Source organism: Salvelinus alpinus, chromosome 2 (genome assembly GCF_045679555.1).
Source record: "Salvelinus alpinus chromosome 2, SLU_Salpinus.1, whole genome shotgun sequence".
Taxonomy (NCBI): domain Eukaryota; kingdom Metazoa; phylum Chordata; class Actinopteri; order Salmoniformes; family Salmonidae; genus Salvelinus; species Salvelinus alpinus.
The window spans coordinates 124,331,076-124,349,902 of NC_092087.1; the positions used below are offsets into that span (position 1 = coordinate 124,331,076).

General features: G+C 46.3%; 1 protein-coding gene across 1 annotated transcript; it reads left to right on the top strand.

Annotated features, from left to right (window-relative positions):
- Positions 1-16,586: 16,586 nt before the first annotated feature.
- Positions 16,587-18,341, top strand: LOC139542439 (involucrin-like). Its single transcript, XM_071347870.1, has one exon. It carries the CDS (start codon positions 16,587-16,589, stop codon positions 18,339-18,341), a length of 1,755 nt encoding a protein of 584 aa, XP_071203971.1.
- Positions 18,342-18,827: the final 486 nt, after the last annotated feature.

Genomic DNA, 18,827 nt, shown 5'->3' on the forward strand with positions numbered 1-18,827 from the left:
AGCCTGCTCTCTCACCAACTGACTGATGAACACAGCCCACTCTCTCACCAACTGACTGATGAACACAGCCCACTCTCTCACCAACTGACTGATGAACACAGCCCACTCTCTCACCAACTGACTGATGAACACAGCCCACTCTCTCACCAACTGACTGATGAACACAGCCCACTCTCTCACCAACTGGCTGTTGAACACAGCCCACTCTCTCACCAACTCACTGATGAACACAGCCCACTCTCTCACCAACTGACTGGTGAACACAGCCCACTCTCTCACCAACTGACTGATGAACACAGCCCACTCTCTCACCAACTGACTGATGAACACAGCCCACTCTCTCACCAACTGACTGATGAACACAGCCCACTCTCTCACCAACTGACTGATGAACACAGCCCACTCTCTCACCAACTGGCTGATGAACACAGCCCACTCTCTCACCAACTGACTGATGAACACAGCCCACTCTCTCACCAACTGGCTGATGAACACAGCCCACTCTCTCACCAACTGGCTGATGAACACAGCCCACTCTCTCACCAACTGGCTGATGAACACAGCCCACTCTCTCACCAACTGGCTGATGAACACAGCCCACTCTCTCACCAACTGGCTGTTGAACACAGCCCACTCTCTCACCAACTGGCTGATGAACACAGCCCACTCTCTCACCAACTGACTGGTGAACACAGCCCACTCTCTCACCAACTGTCTGATGAACACAGCCCACTCTCTCACCAACTGTCTGATGAACACAGCCCACTCTCTCACCAACTGTCTGATGAACACAGCCCACTCTCTCACCAACTGACTGATGAACACAGCCCACTCTCTCACCAACTGACTGGTGAACACAGCCCACTCTCTCACCAACTGGCTGATGAACACAGCCCTCTCTCTCACCAACTGACTGGTGAACACAGCCCACTCTCTCACCAACTGGCTGATGAACACAGCCCACTCTCTCACCAACTGACTGGTGAACACAGCCCACTCTCTCACCAACTGTCTGATGAACACAGCCCACTCTCTCACCAACTGACTGGTGAACACAGCCCACTCTCTCACCAACTGACTGGTGAACACAGCCCACTCTCTCACCAACTGACTGGTGAACACAGCCCACTCTCTCACCAACTGGCTGATGAACACAGCCCACTCTCTCACCAACTGTCTGATGAACACAGCCCACTCTCTCACCAACTGACTGATGAACACAGCCCACTCTCTCACCAACTGGCTGATGAACACAGCCCACTCTCTCACCAACTGACTGATGAACACAGCCCACTCTCTCACCAACTGGCTGATGAACACAGCCCACTCTCTCACCAACTGACTGGTGAACACAGCCCACTCTCTCACCAACTGGCTGATGAACACAGCCCACTCTCTCACCAACTGACTGATGAACACAGCCCACTCTCTCACCAACTGGCTGATGAACACAGCCCACTCTCTCACCAACTGACTGATGAACACAGCCCACTCTCTCACCAACTGGCTGATGAACACAGCCCACTCTCTCACCAACTGACTGATGAACACAGCCCACTCTCTCACCAACTGACTGATGAACACAGCCCACTCTCTCACCAACTGACTGGTGAACACAGCCCACTCTCTCACCAACTGACTGGTGAACACAGCCCACTCTCTCACCAACTGACTGATGAACACAGCCCACTCTCTCACCAACTGGCTGATGAACACAGCCCACTCTCTCACCAACTGACTGGTGAACACAGCCCACTCTCTCACCAACTGGCTGATGAACACAGCCCACTCTCTCACCAACTGACTGATGAACACAGCCACTCTCTCACCAACTGGCTGATGAACACAGCCCATTCTCTCACCAACTGGCTGATGAACACAGCCCACTCTCTCACCAACTGACTGATGAACACAGCCCACTCTCTCACCAACTGGCTGATGAACACAGCCCACTCTCTCACCAACTGACTGATGAACACAGCCCACTCTCTCACCAACTGGCTGATGAACACAGCCCACTCTCTCACCAACTGGCTGATGAACACAGCCCACTCTCTCACCAACTGTCTGATGAACACAGCCCACTCTCTCACCAACTGGCTGATGAACACAGCCCACTCTCTCACCAACTGGCTGATGAACACAGCCCACTCTCTAACTGGCTGATGAACACAGCCCACTCTCTCACCAACTGACTGATGAACACAGCCCACTCTCTCACCAACTGGCTGATGAACACAGCCCACTCTCTCACCAACTGACTGATGAACACAGCCCACTCTCTCACCAACTGGCTGATGAATTCACACACAGATGGAGGAGAACAGTGACAGATCACCGTCTGTAAAGTTCTGGCACACAGGCTGATAGACACAGACAGAGTGGATGATGGCTGTATTATGCAGAAACGGCCTTCACAATCTATTTTATGGATGCAAAAAATGACGGGATGGGCACCTACCTGTTGGCAAGAGGAGATGTGTGTCTATCGGACAAGAAAACCAAATGTAGTTACTAGGAGACAAGCTACAGCACCTCACAAACACGTCCAGTGATACCTGCAGACTCATCGCCTGGTAAACATCAGCTTCCTCAGTCAGTGGTGTTCAAGTTCTTCTTCCAACCCAGCAGAAACACACCTGATTCATCTAACCAATAATCAAGCCCTTGATTAATGGAAACGGGTGGAACTGGAACTGGCTGGAACAAAAGCCTGTACACACAGGACTGAAAAGCTGTCCCCTCCTAAATCACCACTTAAGAACAGTGATGTCAGGGAAAACAGCCTGTGGCCCCGGACCTTCCAGATGAGCTATGTCTCTGTCCAGACAGAAGGTAAACTGCCCTTCTGTCCAAGAGCCCCAGCTGCTGTGTGTGTGTGTGTGTGTGTGTGTGTGTGTGTGTGTGTGTGTGTGTGTGTGTGTGTGTGTGTGTGTGTGTGTGTGTGTGTGTGTGTGTGTGTGTGTGTGTGTGTGTGTGTGTGTGTGTGTGTGTGTGTGTGTGTGTGTGTGTTGACGCACACACCCCAATGACCCAAGCTGCTGTCTCGCACTAAGAGGATCAGTCCTAGACAGATTGCATTGTGGGAAAAAGAGGGCATATCCCATCCGTCGTTCATACCCAAGGGCCGCTTTTTTGTCACTCTGTCAGTGTGAACTCTTAAACCCCTTCTGCAGCCAGAAGACTGCAGAGGCTGGGCTATATGTCTCTCACCGTTATATCGACCTAAGGAGAGGGTGAAATGACAATGAAATATAGCTCCCTCTCAACCAGGAAAAAGCGTACAGCCTAAAGAGGACGGGCTAGGTCTCCTCGGACCCTAAAGCGGCCACGTTCCAAATCAGAGACAGATAGATGCGTACTAGTCTTGGACACTCTTTTTCAGTCTTTTCTCATATCCTATCTCCTTGCCTCCTTCTCAACTGTATTGGAGAAGACAGTTCAAGGTCCCTCCCCTCAGACTTTCTTCTCCAATGCGCTTGAAGCAGATGAGACGAGAGGATGCAAGGAATCAAGGGAAGGCAAATTGAGAAAGAGCCTACTGCAATGCAGGTAAAACTAAAAAGAAATGTAGCTCAAATAAGTAATAAGTGAACTCCTGAGAGAGATGGACAGATATTGCTCTGAAGGTGCGTCTCCAACGAGGAGAAATTATTAGAACACTTCTGAGCTGGTCCCAAATCGAGGCCAAGGCCTCCACGTCGTTAACTTGTCACCTGGATGGAGCACCGGAATATGACTTGAAGTTATTGCAGTAGGGAGCTCGTGCCCACACATGCACACACACACACACACACACACACACACACACACACACACACACACACACACACACACACACACACACACACACACACACACACACACACACACACACACACACACACACACATATACAGTGTATAACCCCCTCCACACACACACACGCACCTATCCATCCCCCTCCAAACACACACACACACCTATCCATCCCCCCCACCCCCGCCCACACACTTACACACACGCACCTATCCATCCCTACACCCCCCTCCCACACACACCCCACACATCACGGTGATGATGATCTAAGAATTACTGTACATGGATCAACGGTGGATCGATTCGGTGGACAAAGTCATTATTGCAGAGGCAGAGTTCAATGCCTCCCTCAGGCCTCGGAGATGGGAGCTAACCCCTTGTATTTATCATCCTGGCAATGATATAAGCTGTGTGTATCCAAGCACAACAAGCTGCCTGGTTATATTTGGCTGGTTCCTCTTATTTCCACTGCTACCTAATCCACCTTCATTGACTTGAGAAGCTGCTGGTATTGATGCAGATCTAAGGAGCCACACAGTAAAATGTCACACTTTGGTATTATGGAGTTAATATGACTACTGGGCCAATACAGGAGGGTGTGTGTGAGTGACGACCCTGTTACGTGTGTGTGTGTGTGTGTGTGTGTGTGTGTGTGTGTGTGTGTGTGTGTGTGTGTGTGTGTGTGTGTGTGTGTGTGTGTGTGTGTGTGTGTGTGTGTGTGTGTGTGTGTGTGTGTGTGTGTGTGTGTGTGTGTGTGTGTGTGTGTGTGTGTGTGTGTGTGTGTGCGCGCGTGCGCGCGTGTGTCTACCTTCACATGTGAAGGATGACCTTGTTAGAGCTAGTGTGTGTGTACATCAGTGTACATCAGTCACAGACAGAGCTAGTGTGTGTGTACATCAGTCACAGACAGTGAGAGTGGACTTTTACACTTACCCAGCAGTAGAGAGATCACATGGATCAGAGAGATCACAGACAGGCAGAGTTAGGATGGATTCTCTAGACCAGGAGGGATTAGCCAGGAAATGAAAGCTGGTCGTCAAAAGGCCAAAGCCATGATAGAGAGAGAGGATGAGAGATGGGAGAGAGAGATGATGAGAGAGAGAGAGAGAGAGAGAGAGAGAGAGAGAGAGAGAGAGAGAGAGAGAGAGAGAGAGAGAGAGAGAGAGAGAGAGAGAGAGAGAGAGAGAGAGAGAGAGAGAGAGAGAGAGAGAGAGAGAGAGAGAGAGAGAGAGAGAGAGAGAGAGAGAGAGAGAGAGAGAGAGAGAGAGAGAGAGAGAGAGAGTGTGTGAGAGAGAGAGAGAGGTGGAGAGCAGAGCAGACAGCTGCAGATGAGCAAATAAACCATTCAATATTTATGACCGAAATTAAAACTAGATAAAGATGTCACATATTAAACTACTCTCCCCTCTCCTCCTCCTTCTTCCAGGTCTGAGGTCATCTGCCTTTGACCTTAAGAGCAGGAAACCAGACTTCAAATACATTGGAAAAAATTCTAACAGAAAACCGAAGAAAATGTAATGACAAATGGTTTGATAAAGAATGCAAAAACCTAAGAACGAACTTAAGAAACCTATCCAACCGAAAACTTAGAGACCCAGAAACCCTGAGCTTACGCCTTCACTATGGTGAATCACTAAAACAATACAGAAATACACTACGGGAAAAGAAGGACCAGCACGTCAGAAATCAGCTCAAGGTAATTGAAGAATCCTTAGAATCTAACCATTTCTGGGAAAATTGGAAATTGGAACACACTAAACACAAAACAACACGAAGAGCTACCTTTCCAAAATGGAGATGTATGGATAAACCACTTCTCCAATCTTTTTGTCTCTATAAAAAACTAATGGCAAAAATGGCAAAATGGCAAAAATATATAGATGATCAAATACAAATCTTAGAATCAACTATTAAAGACTACCAGGATCCACTGGATTCTCCAATTACATTGAATGAACTACAGGACAAAATACAAACCCTCCAAGCCTGTGGTGTTGATGGTATCCTAAATTAAATGATAAAATATATAGACCACAAATTCCAATTGGCTATACTTAAACTCTTTAACATCATCCTCAGCTCTGGCATCTTCCCCAGTATTTGGAACCAAGGACTGATCACCCCAATCCACAAAAGTGGAAACAAATTTGACCTCGATAACTACTGTGGGATATGCATCAACAGCAACCTTGGGAAAATCCTCTGTATTATCATTAACAGCAGACTACAACATTTCCTCTGTGAAAAACATGTGCTGAGCAAATGTAAATTTGTCTTTTTACCAAATTACCGTATGACAGACCACGTATTCATCCTGCACACCCTAATTGACAAACAAACCTAAACAAAGGCAAAGTCTTCTCATGCTTTGCTTATTTCAAAAAAGCTTTTGACTAAATTTGGCATGATGGTCTGCTATACAAATTGATGGAAAGCGGTGTTGGGGGAAAAACATACAACATTATAAAATCCATGTACACAAACAGCAAGTGTGCGGTTATAATTGGCAAAAAACACATTTTTTCCCCATAGGGCTGTGGGGTGAGACAGGGATGCAGCTTGAGCCCCACCCTCTTCAACATATATATCGAATTGACAAAGGCACCCGGCCTCATCCTACTAGAATCTGAAGTCAAATGTCTACTTTTTGCTGATGATCTGGTGCTTCTGTCCCCAACCAAGGAGGGCCTACAGCAGAACCTAGATCTTCTGCACAGATTCTGGCAGACCTGGGCCCTGACAGTAAATCTGTCAGACAAAAATAATGGTGTTCCAAAAAAGATCCAGTTGCCAGGACCACAAATTCAAATTCCATCTAGACACCGTTGTCCTACAGCACACAAAAAACTATACATGCCTCGAGCTACAGATAACTTCCACAAAGCTGTGAACGAGCTGAGAGACAAGGCAAAAAGGGCATTAAGGACCTTCTACACCATCAAAAGGAACATAAAATCCGACACACCAAGTAGGTCCTGGCTAAATATACTTGAATCAGTTACAGAACCCATTGCCCTTTATGGTTGTGAGGTCTGGGGTCCGCTCACCAACCAAGAATTCACAAAATGGGACAACCACGAAAACTATCCTCCGTGTACAATGTAAAACACCAAATAATGCATGCAGAGCAGAATCAGGTCAATACCCACGAATTATTAAAATCCAGAAAAGAACTGTTCAATTCTACAACCACCTAAAGAGAAGCGATTACCAAGTCTTCCTTAACAAAGCCATCACCTACAGAGAGATGAACCTGGAGAAGAGTCCCCTTAGCAAGCTGGTCCTGGGGCTCTGTTCACAAACACAAACAAACCAAATCAAAATCAAATCAAATTTTATTAGTCACATACACATGGTTAGCAGATGTTAATGCGAGTGTAGCGAAATGCTTGTGCTTCTAGTTCCGACAATGCAGTAATAACCAACAAGTAATCTAAGCTAACAATTCCACAACTACTACCTTATACACACAAGTGTAAAGGGATAAAGAATATGTACATAAAGATATATGAATGAGTGGTGGTACAGAACGGCATGGCAGATGCAGTAGATGGTATAGAGTACGGTATATACATATGAGATGAGTACTGTAGGGTATGTAAACATAAAGTGGCATAGTTTAAAGTGGCTAGTGGTACATGTATTACATAAAGATGGCAAGATGCAGTAGATGATATAGAGTACAGTATATACATATACATATGATATGGGTAATGTAGGGTATGTAAACATTATATTAAGTGGCATTGTTTAAAGTGGCTAGTGGTACATTTTTACATAATTTCCATCAATTCCCATTTTTATGTGGCTGGAGTTGAGTCAGTATGTTGGCAGCGGCCGCTAAATGTTAGTGGTGGCTGTTTAACAGTCTGATGGCCTTGAGATAGAAGCTGTTTTTCAGTCTCTCGGTCCCTGCTTTGATGCACCTGTACTGACCTCGCCTTCTGGATGATAGCGGGGTGAACAGGCAGTGGCTTGGGTGGTTGTTGTCCTTGATGATCTTTATGGCCTTCCTGTGACATCGGGTGGTGTAGGTGTCCTGGAGGGCAGGTAGTTTGCCCCTGGTGATGCGTTCTGCAGACCTCACTACCCTCTGGAGAGCCTTACGGTTGTGGGCGGAGCAGTTGCCGTACCAGGCGGTGATACAGCCCGACAGGATGCTCTCGATTGTGCATCTGTAGAAGTTTGTGAGTGCTTTATGTGACAAGCCGAATTTCTTCAGCCTCCTGAGGTTGAAGAGGCGCTGCTGCGCCTTCTTCACAACGCTGTCTGTGTGGGTGGACCAATTCAGTTTGTCCGTGATGTGTACACCGAGGAACTTAAAACTTTCCACCTTCTCCACTACTGACCCGTCGATGTGGATAGGGGGGTGCTCCCTCTGCTGTTTCCTGAAGTCCACAATCATCTCCTTTGTTTTGTTGACGTTGAGTGTGAGGTTATTTTCCTGACACCACACTCCGAGGGCCCTCACCTCCTCCCTGTAGGCCGTCTCGTCGTTGTTGGTAATCAAGCCTACCACTGTAGTGTCATCCGCAAACTTGATGATTGAGTTGGAGGCGTGCATGGCCACGCAGTCGTGGGTGAACAGGGAGTACAGGAGAGGGCTCAGAACGCACCCTTGTGGGGCCCCAGTGTTGAGGATCAGCGGGGTGGAGATGTTGTTACCTACCCTCACCACCTGGGGGCGGCCCGTCAGGAAGTCCAGGACCCAGTTGCACAGGGCGGGGTCGAGACCCAGGGTCTCGAGCTTGATGACGAGTTTGGAGGGTACTATGGTGTTAAATGCTGAGCTGTAATCGATGAACAGCATTCTCACATGGGTATTCCTCTTGTCCAGATGGGTTAGGGCAGTGTGCAGTGTGGTTGCGATTGCGTCGTCTGTGGACCTATTGGGTCGGTAAGCAAATTGGAGTGGGTCTAGGGTGTCCGGTAGGGTGGAGGTGATATGGTCCTTGACTAGTCTCTCAAAGCACTTCATGATGACGGAAGTGAGTGCTACGGGGCGGTAGTCGTTTAGCTCAGTTACCTTAGCTTTCTTGGGAACAGGAACAATGGTGGCCCTCTTGAAGCATGTGGGAACAGCAGACTGGGATAAGGATTGATTGAATATGTCCGTAAACACACCAGCCAGCTGGTCTGCGCATGCTCTGAGGACGCGGCTGGGAATGCCGTCTGGGCCTGCAGCCTTGCGAGGGTTAACACGTTTAAATGTTTTACTCACCTCGGCTGCAGTGAAGGAGAGCCCGCAGGTTTTGGTAGGGGGCCGTGTCAGTGGCACTGTATTGTCCTCAAAGCGGGCAAAAAAGTTGTTTAGCCTGTCTGGGAGCAAGACATCCTGGTCCGCGACGGGGCTGGTTTTCTTTTTGTAATCCGTGATTGACTGTAGACCCTGCCACATACCTCTTGTGTCTGAGCTGTTGAATTGCGACTCGATTTTGTCTCTGTACTGGGACTTAGCCTGTTTGATTGCCTTGCGGAGAGAATAGCTACACTGTTTGTATTCGGTCATGCTTCCGGTCACCTTGCCCTGGTTAAAAGCAGTGGTTCGCGCTTTCAGTTTCACGCGAATGCTGCCGTCAATCCACGGTTTCTGGTTTGGGAATGTTTTAATCGTTGCTGTGGGTACGACATCGTCAATGCACTTCCTAATGAACTCGCTCACCGAATCAGCATATTCGTCAATATTGTTGTTGGACGCGATGCGGAACATATTCCAATCCGCGTGATCGAAGCAGTCTTGAAGCGTGGATTCAGATTGGTCGGACCAGCGTTGAACAGACCTGAGCGCGGGAGCTTGTTGTTTGAGTTTCTGTTTGTAGGCTGGAATCAACAAAATGGAGTCGTGGTCAGCTTTTCCGAAAGGGGGGCGGGGGAGGGCCTTATATGCGTCGCGGAAATTAGTATAACAATGATCTAGGGTTTTTCCAGCCCTGGTAGCACAATCGATATGCTGATAGAATTTAGGGAGTTTTGTTTTTAGATTAGCCTTGTTAAAACCCCACAGAGCCCCAGGACAGCAACACAATTAGACCCAACCAAATCATGAGAAAACAAGAAAATAATTACTTGACACATTGGAAAGAATTAACAAAAAAACTGAGCAAACTAGAATGATATTTGGCCCTAAACAGAATACATGACCACTGTGACTGACCCAAAATGTAGGAAAGCTTTGACTATGTATAGACTCAGTGGGCAAAGCCTTGCTATTGAGAGAGGCCGCTGAAGGCAGACCTGGCTCTCAAGAGAAGACAGGCTATTCGCACATTGCCCACAGAATGAGGTGGAAACTGAGCTGCACTTCCTAACTTCCTGCCAAATGTATGACCATATTAGAAACACATATTTCCCTCAGACTATACAGACACACAAATAATTAGAAAACAGATCCAACTCCCATATCTATTGGGTGAAAAACCACAGTGTGTCATCACAGCACTGTGACCTTTTGGCACAAAAAAAGGGCAACAAGTAAATAAAAAACACCATTGTAAATACAACCCATATTTATGTTTATTTATTTTCCCTTTTGTACTTTAACTATTTGCACATCGTTACAACACTGTACAGTATATAGACATATGACATTCAAAATTATTTTGGAACTTTTGTGAGTGTAAGGTTTACTGTTCATTTTTGATTGTTTATTTCACTTTTGTTTATTATCTATTTCACTTGCTTTGGTAATGTTAATACGTTTCCCATGACAATAACGCCCTTTGAATTGAATTAAGAGAGAGAGAGAGAGAGAGAGAGAGAGAGAGAGAGAGAGAGAGAGAGAGAGAGAGAGAGAGAGAGAGAGAGAGAGAGAGAGAGAGAGAGAGAGAGAGAGAGAGAGAGAGAGAGAGAGAGAGAGAGAGAGAGAGAGAGAGAGAGAGAGAGAGAGAGAGAGAGAGAGAGAGAGAGAGAGAGAGAGAGAGAGAGAGAGAGAGAGAGAGAGAGAGAGAGAGAGAGAGAGAGAGAGAGAGAGAGAGAGAGAGAGAGGTAAGGGATAGAGAGGTAAGGGATAGAGAGGGAGAAAAAGAGGAGAGAATCTGAAAGACATTCTGCACACTAACAATGCAGTACCTGTGAGCAAGACCATTAGAGTGCTTTCCTCTTCTCTCCTCTTTCCTCCCTCCATCCCTCCATCCTCAGTGGCTCTGACCTGCCATTATTTATACAGCCAGCCAGCAGGGCCCAAGTGGAAGGTTGGCCCGGGCCTGAGCCCCCATCAATCACCTCTCTCTCTCTGCTGGACGGAGGGTTGGGGGGAGAGAAGGCCAGGGTCAGCACCACTCGCCATCTACTGATGAGAGACTATTTATAGATCACATCATGGATAGGAGGAGGTAGGGGTAGAGGAGGGGTGTTAGGGGAGGAGGAGAAGGAGAAGAGGTAGGGAGGAGGGGTGTGAGAGGAGGTGAAGGATATGAGGTAAGGAGGGAGGGGGGAGGAGGAGGAGAGGAGGTAGGGATAGAGGGGGAGGAGGTAGGGGAGGAGGAGAAGGAGAGGAGGTAGGGATAGAGGGGGAGGAGGTAGGGGAGGAGGAGAAGGAGGGGAGGTAGGGAGGAGGGGTGTGAGAGGAGGTGAAGGATAGGAGGTAAGGAGGGAGGAGGAGGAGATGAGCTGGGGGGGTTCGCTTTACAGTCATTGGTGTGTCTGTGTGTTTTGCGGTTGATATGAGAACATTCAAGATTTCAAGATTGAATTGCAACGCTACATTGGTGTAAAATGGGCATGACAAATACAAAAGTGTTGTTTTCAAAAGGTAAAATGTCCTGGTGCACATCTTATCAATAGTAAACTAAATATTTGACTAATATCAAATGTATAAAGAGTACCATTGACTAAAGCGTACTATTGTACTAATGATCGTGTAGTATAGTGGTCCTCTATGTGTCCTGTATGATACACATTTAACAGTAGAGGGAGCTAACTAACCACAGATGGGAAAACTCAAGTAACAGCCAAAATGAGATTCGTCAACAGTTTGACAGACTGAAATCAAAGTCACAATACAACGTAAGGAAGTGAAAATGATAGTCAAGTCACAGAGAAGAAAAACGAAACGATCAAAACACAGACAACATCTAGGATACCAAAATCTCACAGCACAGCAGTTAAGTTTAAGATCACCTCTGTCCCGTTCTGTCACTGTCCTGCTGCCAAACTTACTGTTGTGACAGAATGATAATGACCACTGGTTATAGAGGTGGTATAGGCTCTCCTGGCCAAACTGGCTACAGGTATAGGTTCTTCATTTGACCAGTTTCTCACAGCAGGAAAATAATCCTGCAGCAACAGGACATCTGAATTATTATGTGGATTATAATTAATGGACATTTTTTTGTAGGGGTTGATACATTTAGGGGTTGTAGGGGTTGATACAAATCAGATCTGACGTATTTAAGTGGAAATTACAAAGTTCAGAAGCCTACAAGTTTACACTACAAGTTTGCATTTCCTGCTATGTGGGAAATTTCTTGCAACCACTGGGTGATCAATTTAAGATCCTACATCTGTATGTACCGGAAGACCACAAGATTACTGGTTGTCTTTCTCTCTGTGTCCTCCTTAATCACAACTGTGGGTTTTATGTTTTTCTGACACAATATACAAACACCTCTGGATTCAAAAATAGACTATGGTGCTATCCCTATTTCGTAAGCTTCTTTTTTGTGTGAAAATGAACAAAAGTGTGTTTTGTCAATAACCAAAGTTTACTTTTGGATTTTCAGGTAATTTAGAACATTACAAAGAAATGTAATGAGATCAAGCAGATCCCAATGCACAGTTTGTAATAGACCAATAAGGATTGGGTTATACAGGAGGGACTGGTGTAAAACTGTGGTAAAAAGAATAGGCTACTTTTGCCAATATATAGTGCATTCAGAAAGTATTCACACCCCTTGACATTTTCCACATTGTGTTGTGTTACAGCCTGAATTTAAAATGGATTAAATTGAGATGTTGTGTCACTGGCCCACACACAATACCCCATAACGTCAATGAGGAATTATGTTTTTAGAATTGTTTACATATTAATTAAAAATGAAAAGCTGAAAGGTCTTGAGTCAATAAGTATTCAACCCCTTTGTTATGGGAAGCCTAAATAAGTTCAGGAGTAAAAAAAATCCTTAACAAGTCACATAAGTTGCATGGAATCACTCTGCGTGCCATCATCGTGTTTAACATGGTTTTTGAATGACTACCAAATCTCTGTATCCCACACATACAATTATATGTTAGGTCCCTCAGTTGAGCAGTGAATTTCAAACACAGAATCAACCACAAAGACCAGGACGGTTTTCCAATGCATCGCAAAGAAGGGCACCTATTGGTAGATGGGTAAAAAAAGAAGACATTAAATATGCCTTTGAGCATGGTGAAGTTGTTCATTACACTTTGGATGGTGTATCAATACACCCAGTCAAAGATACAAGCATCCTTTATTAATTCAGTTGCCGGAGAGGAAGGAAACCACTCAGGGATTTCCCCATAGTGACTTTAAAACAATTATAGAGTTTAATAGCTGTGATAGGAGAAAACTAAGGATGGATCAACAACATTGTAGTTACTCCACAATATTAACCTGAAAGCCAGAGTGAAAAGAAGTAAGCCTGGTAGAATAAAAATATTTTAAAACATGCATCTGGTTTGCAATAAGGAACTAAAGTAAAACTGCAAAAAAAATATGGCAAAGAAATTAACTTTATGTCCTGAATACAAAGTGTTACATTTGGGGCAAATCCAACACAACACATTACCGAGGACCACTCTTAATATTTTCAAGCATGGTGGTGGCTGCATCCTGTTATGGGTATGCTTGTCATCGGCAAGAACTATGGAATACTTTAGCATACAAATAAATGGAATAAAGCTAAGAACAGACACTGGGAGTCAAATTCATCTTTCAGCAGGAAAATAAGCTAAAACACAAGGCCAAATATACACTGGAGTTGCTTACCAAGATGATGAATGTTCCTGAGTGGCCTAGTTACAGTTTTGACTTAAATGGCTTGAAAATATATGACAATGCTTGAAAATGGTTATCTAGCAATGATCAACAACCATCTTGACAGAGCTTGAAGAATTTTTAAAAGAATAATATGCAAATATTGTACAATCCAGGTGTGCAAAGCTCTTAGAGACTTACCCAGAACGACTCACCGCTGTAATTGCTGCCAAAGGTGATTCTAACATGCATTGACACAGGGTGTTGAATACTTATCTAATCAAGATATATTAGTGTTTTATTTTTTATATTTTGGGGGGGAATTTTGTTAGAATTTTTCTTCCACTTTGACATTGGAATACTTTGTGCACATCATTGACAAAAAAGTACAATTAAATCCATTTTAATCTCACTTTGTAACACAACGAAATGGGGATAAAGTCAAGGGTTGTGAATACTTTCTGAAGGCTTAGTTATTTTACTCTAACTCTCTTCAACAATGAGACTGTGACTTTTATTACATTACATCTGTAGGGGGATGTCTACATATTGTCTGTATATTCAGGTCAAAAGTGCAACTAGCAAATGTTAAAGGTCTCTCCAGTTTAGGTCGTTCCCTCTGATGTTACCCTGTGCCCCCTACCCTCGCCCCTCACCCCCCTCACCCTAGGCAGTAAGAGCACAGTAACATGAGGCCAGGGTGACATGTCCTAACGATCCAGCCTAGACAGCAGAGGTGTTGTCATGACACACACCCACACACACACACGCACACACAACCCAGTCCCTAACCTTATCCAAACACGACCCCCCAGGATTTGACGGACAGCGCGGCAGATAGGGGTGGGTCTTTGATGGATAAGAACCCCACCGTGCCCCCACCTCGCCCTCCCACCACTCCAACGACAGCTCCTGTCAGGGTGTCCAGTGAGAACCAGTATCAAATGGATCAACCTCTTTCCCACCCCTTTCGCCGCTCCTCTCCCCCTCCCGTCCCCTCTAAAGGGGAACTGTCACTGACTGACACTGTGACAGACTGTCACATAGCAGTCAGGTACTTTCAACACACTGATAATGTGTCATGTGGAATTTGCCCCCACCCCCGACTGTTATCCTAACTGTAAAGGACAGAGAGAGAGCGAGAGAGAGCGAGAGAGAGGGAGAGACAGAGAAAATATTTTTGGCATAGTTGTGCTGAAAGTTGGTTCCATGTGTTTCCTCCAACTTCCTGACCTGACCACCCTATTCTTAAGGGTGCAGAGGCATCGTCTTATCCATGGGTTCATCAAAACCGAACTACCACACACAGCCACACTGTCTGCACCACTAGCTGATGTCGGAGGTTGTGTGGGACTGTGTTACATGCCTTGTCAGCGGTTGAAGAAATTCCCCTTGAGTAGAACGCATGTTAGTGTTTTTTGTCATGAATCTTGTTCTAGAGGCAGCTCTGCAGAGTGGTCACTAGCTGGCATAGCCATAAAATCTGGTTTTAAGCCTAAGTCTAACCTTAACCCTAACCACACTGCTAACCCTAATGCCTAACCCTAACCTTGAACTAAGACTGAGCGATTTCCTTTTAGATAAACGTCAACCTGCTCGTAAAACAGAGAGGCTAGACAGATGTCCACCAGTGGAGGCCGGTGGGAGGAGCTACAGGAGGACGGGCTCATTGTAATTGGCTGGAATAGAATGAATGGAACGTATCAAACACATCAAACATATGGAAGGCTCCTGTTTGACACCTTCCATTTATTCCATTACAGCAATTACAATGAGACCATCCTCCTATAGCTCCTCCCAACAGCCTCCTCTGATGTCCACCTAATGATACAGAAGAGGTCATGAGGATTTCTAAAGCTCAACAGAATTTAGAAAATCTATTGTTACATTACGATTACTAGATGAACATTTCAGTGGATGTTGGAACAAACAGTAGGCAATCCATAGAGCCAGGGGTTTATCTTGTCCTCCTGACCACATGACCTCTTGGGTAGAGACATTAAAGTGACTCTTTTCTGAGTTATTCACATGGTCGGGAAGATTTCAAGACCCTAAGCATCAACTAACACACCGGTGGAGACGTTTAAGGACTTGTAGGTGAGTCACCAAAGAAAATACTTTTAGGGCACTCTGTGTAGCTATTTAACAGAGACATCTTCCTTTCCATTTTTCACCGGACGAGAGGTTTTCCATGATCCAGAACGCAGATGGTTGGGGCACACAGGACCTCTGATGTTCAGAGGGTTAGGGTTAGTGTGTGTGTGCGTTTGGGTCCGTGTAAAGCTGCATTCTTAGGCGATTAGTTCATCGACGTCCCAGTTGGGTCCCAAACTGGGACGTAGAGTGCCGGGACTCTGGACCGGGGGGGGCGGGGGCATGGAGGGGCGAGAAGGAGATAGTAGCGTTGACTGAGGTTTGAAGAGCGACAAAAATGCCCCCCTGGAATGCGTCAATCTCTGGAGGTCTCGTGTTCCAATATGTCCAACAGCATATTGTTAAAAGCATTCCTTCCAGCCTGTTAGGGTTCTGTCCTGAGTGTCCTGCCACGCTAAAAGAAGACTTCATTTGTTATTTTACCTCTAAAGAGGATGAACCGTATCCTGACAACCAAACTCACTGATAACCTCTATTCTGAAGATAAAGGGAAGACATAGTCAGAGTACAAATAAGGTAACCGTTTTTGTGCTATTATGACTTAGTGCTGGAAAATTCCATTCCATTCCATGGTGATATGAACCATGGTGATATGAACCATGGTGATATGAACCATGGTGATATGGACCATGGTGATATGGACCGTGGTGATATGAACCATGGTGATATGGACCGTGGTGATATGGACCGTGGTGATATGGACCATGGGGATATGGACCATGGTGATATGGACCGTGGGGATATGGACCATGGTGATATGGACCATAGGGATATGGACTGTGGTGATATGAACCATGGTGATATGGACCATGGGGATATGGACCATGGTGATATGGACCATAGGGATATGGACCATGGTGATATGGACCATGGTGATATGGACTGTGGTGATATGGACCATGGGGATATGGACTGTGGTGATATGGACCATAGGGATATGGACCATGGTGATATGGACCGTGGGGATATGGACCATGGTGATATGGACCATAGGGATATGGACCATGGTGATATGGACCGTGGTGATATGGACCATGGTGATATGGACTATGGGGATATGGACCATGGTGATATGGACCATAGGGATATGGACCATGGGGATATGGACCATGGTGATATGGACTATGGGGATATGGACCATGGTGATATGGACCATAGGGATATGGACCGTGGGGATATGGACCATGGTGATATGGACCGTGGTGATATGGACCGTGGGGATATGGACCATGGTGATATGGACCATAGGGATATGGACTGTGGGGATATGGACCATGGTGATATGGACCATGGGGATATGGACCGTGGGGATATGGACCATGGTGATATGGACCATAGGGATATGGACCGTGGGGATATGGACCGTGGGGATATGGACCATAGTGATATGGACCGTGGGGATATGGACCATGGGGATATGGACCATGGTGATATGGACTATGGGGATATGGACCATGGTGATATGGACCGTGGGGATATGGACCATGGTGATATGGACCATAGGGATATGGACCGTGGGGATATGGACCGTGGGGATATGGACCATAGTGATATGGACCGTGGGGATATGGACCATGGTGATATGGACCATAGGGATATGGACCGTGGGGATATGGACCGTGGGGATATGGACCATAGTGATATGGACCGTGGGGATATGGACTGTGGTGATATGGACCATGGTGATATGGACCATGGGGATATGGACCGTGGGGATATGGACTGTGGTGATATGGACCATGGTGATATGGACCGTGGGGATATGGACCATGGTGATATGGACCATAGGGATATGGACCGTGGGGATATGGACCGTGGGGATATGGACCATAGTGATATGGACCGTGGGGATATGGACCATGGGGATATGGACCATGGTGATATGGACTATGGGGATATGGACCATGGTGATATGGACCGTGGTGATATGGACCGTGGGGATATGGACCATGGTGATATGGACCATAGGGATATGGACTGTGGGGATATGGACCATGGTGATATGGACCATGGGGATATGGACCATGGGGATATGGACCATGGTGATATGGACCATAGGGATATGGACCATGGTGATATGGACCGTGGGGATATGGACCATGGTGATATGGACCATAGGGATATGGACCGTGGGGATATGGACCGTGGGGATATGGACCATAGTGATATGGACCGTGGGGATATGGACCATGGGGATATGGACCATGGGGATATGGACCGTGGGGATATGGACCGTGGGGATATGGACCATGGGGATATGGACCATGGTGATATGGACCGTGGGGATATGGACCGTGGGGATATGGACCGTGGGGATATGGACCGTGGGGATATGGACCGTAGTGATATGGACCGTGGGGATATGGACCATGGGGATATGGACCATGGGGATATGGACCATGGTGATATGGACCGTGGTGATATGGGACCATGGGGATATGGACCGTGGTGATATGGACCATGGGGATATGGACCATGGTGATATGGACCGTGGTGATATGGGACCATGGGGATATGGACCGTGGTGATATGGACCGTGGTGATATGGACTGTGGTGATATGGACCGTGGTGATATGGACCATGGTGATATTGACCATGGTGATATGGACCGTGGTGATATGGACCGTGGTGATATGGACCATGGTGATATGGACCATGGTGATATGGACCATGGTGATATGGACCATGGTGATATGGACCGTGGTGATATGGGACCATGGTGATATGGACCGTGGTGATATGGACCATGGGGATATGGACCATGGTGATATGGACCATGGTGATATGGACTATGGTGATATGGACCATGGTGATATGGACCGTGGTGATATGGACCGTGGGGATATGGACCGTGGTGATATGGACCGTGGTGATATGGACCATGGGGACTATGGTGATATGGACCATGGTGATATGGACCGTGGTGATATGGACCGT

Bases quoted from the DNA above. Each gene is read 5' to 3' on its own strand.
- LOC139542439 (XM_071347870.1), top strand. From the start codon at position 16,587: ATGGACCATGGGGATATGGACCATGGTGATATGGACCGTGGGGATATG.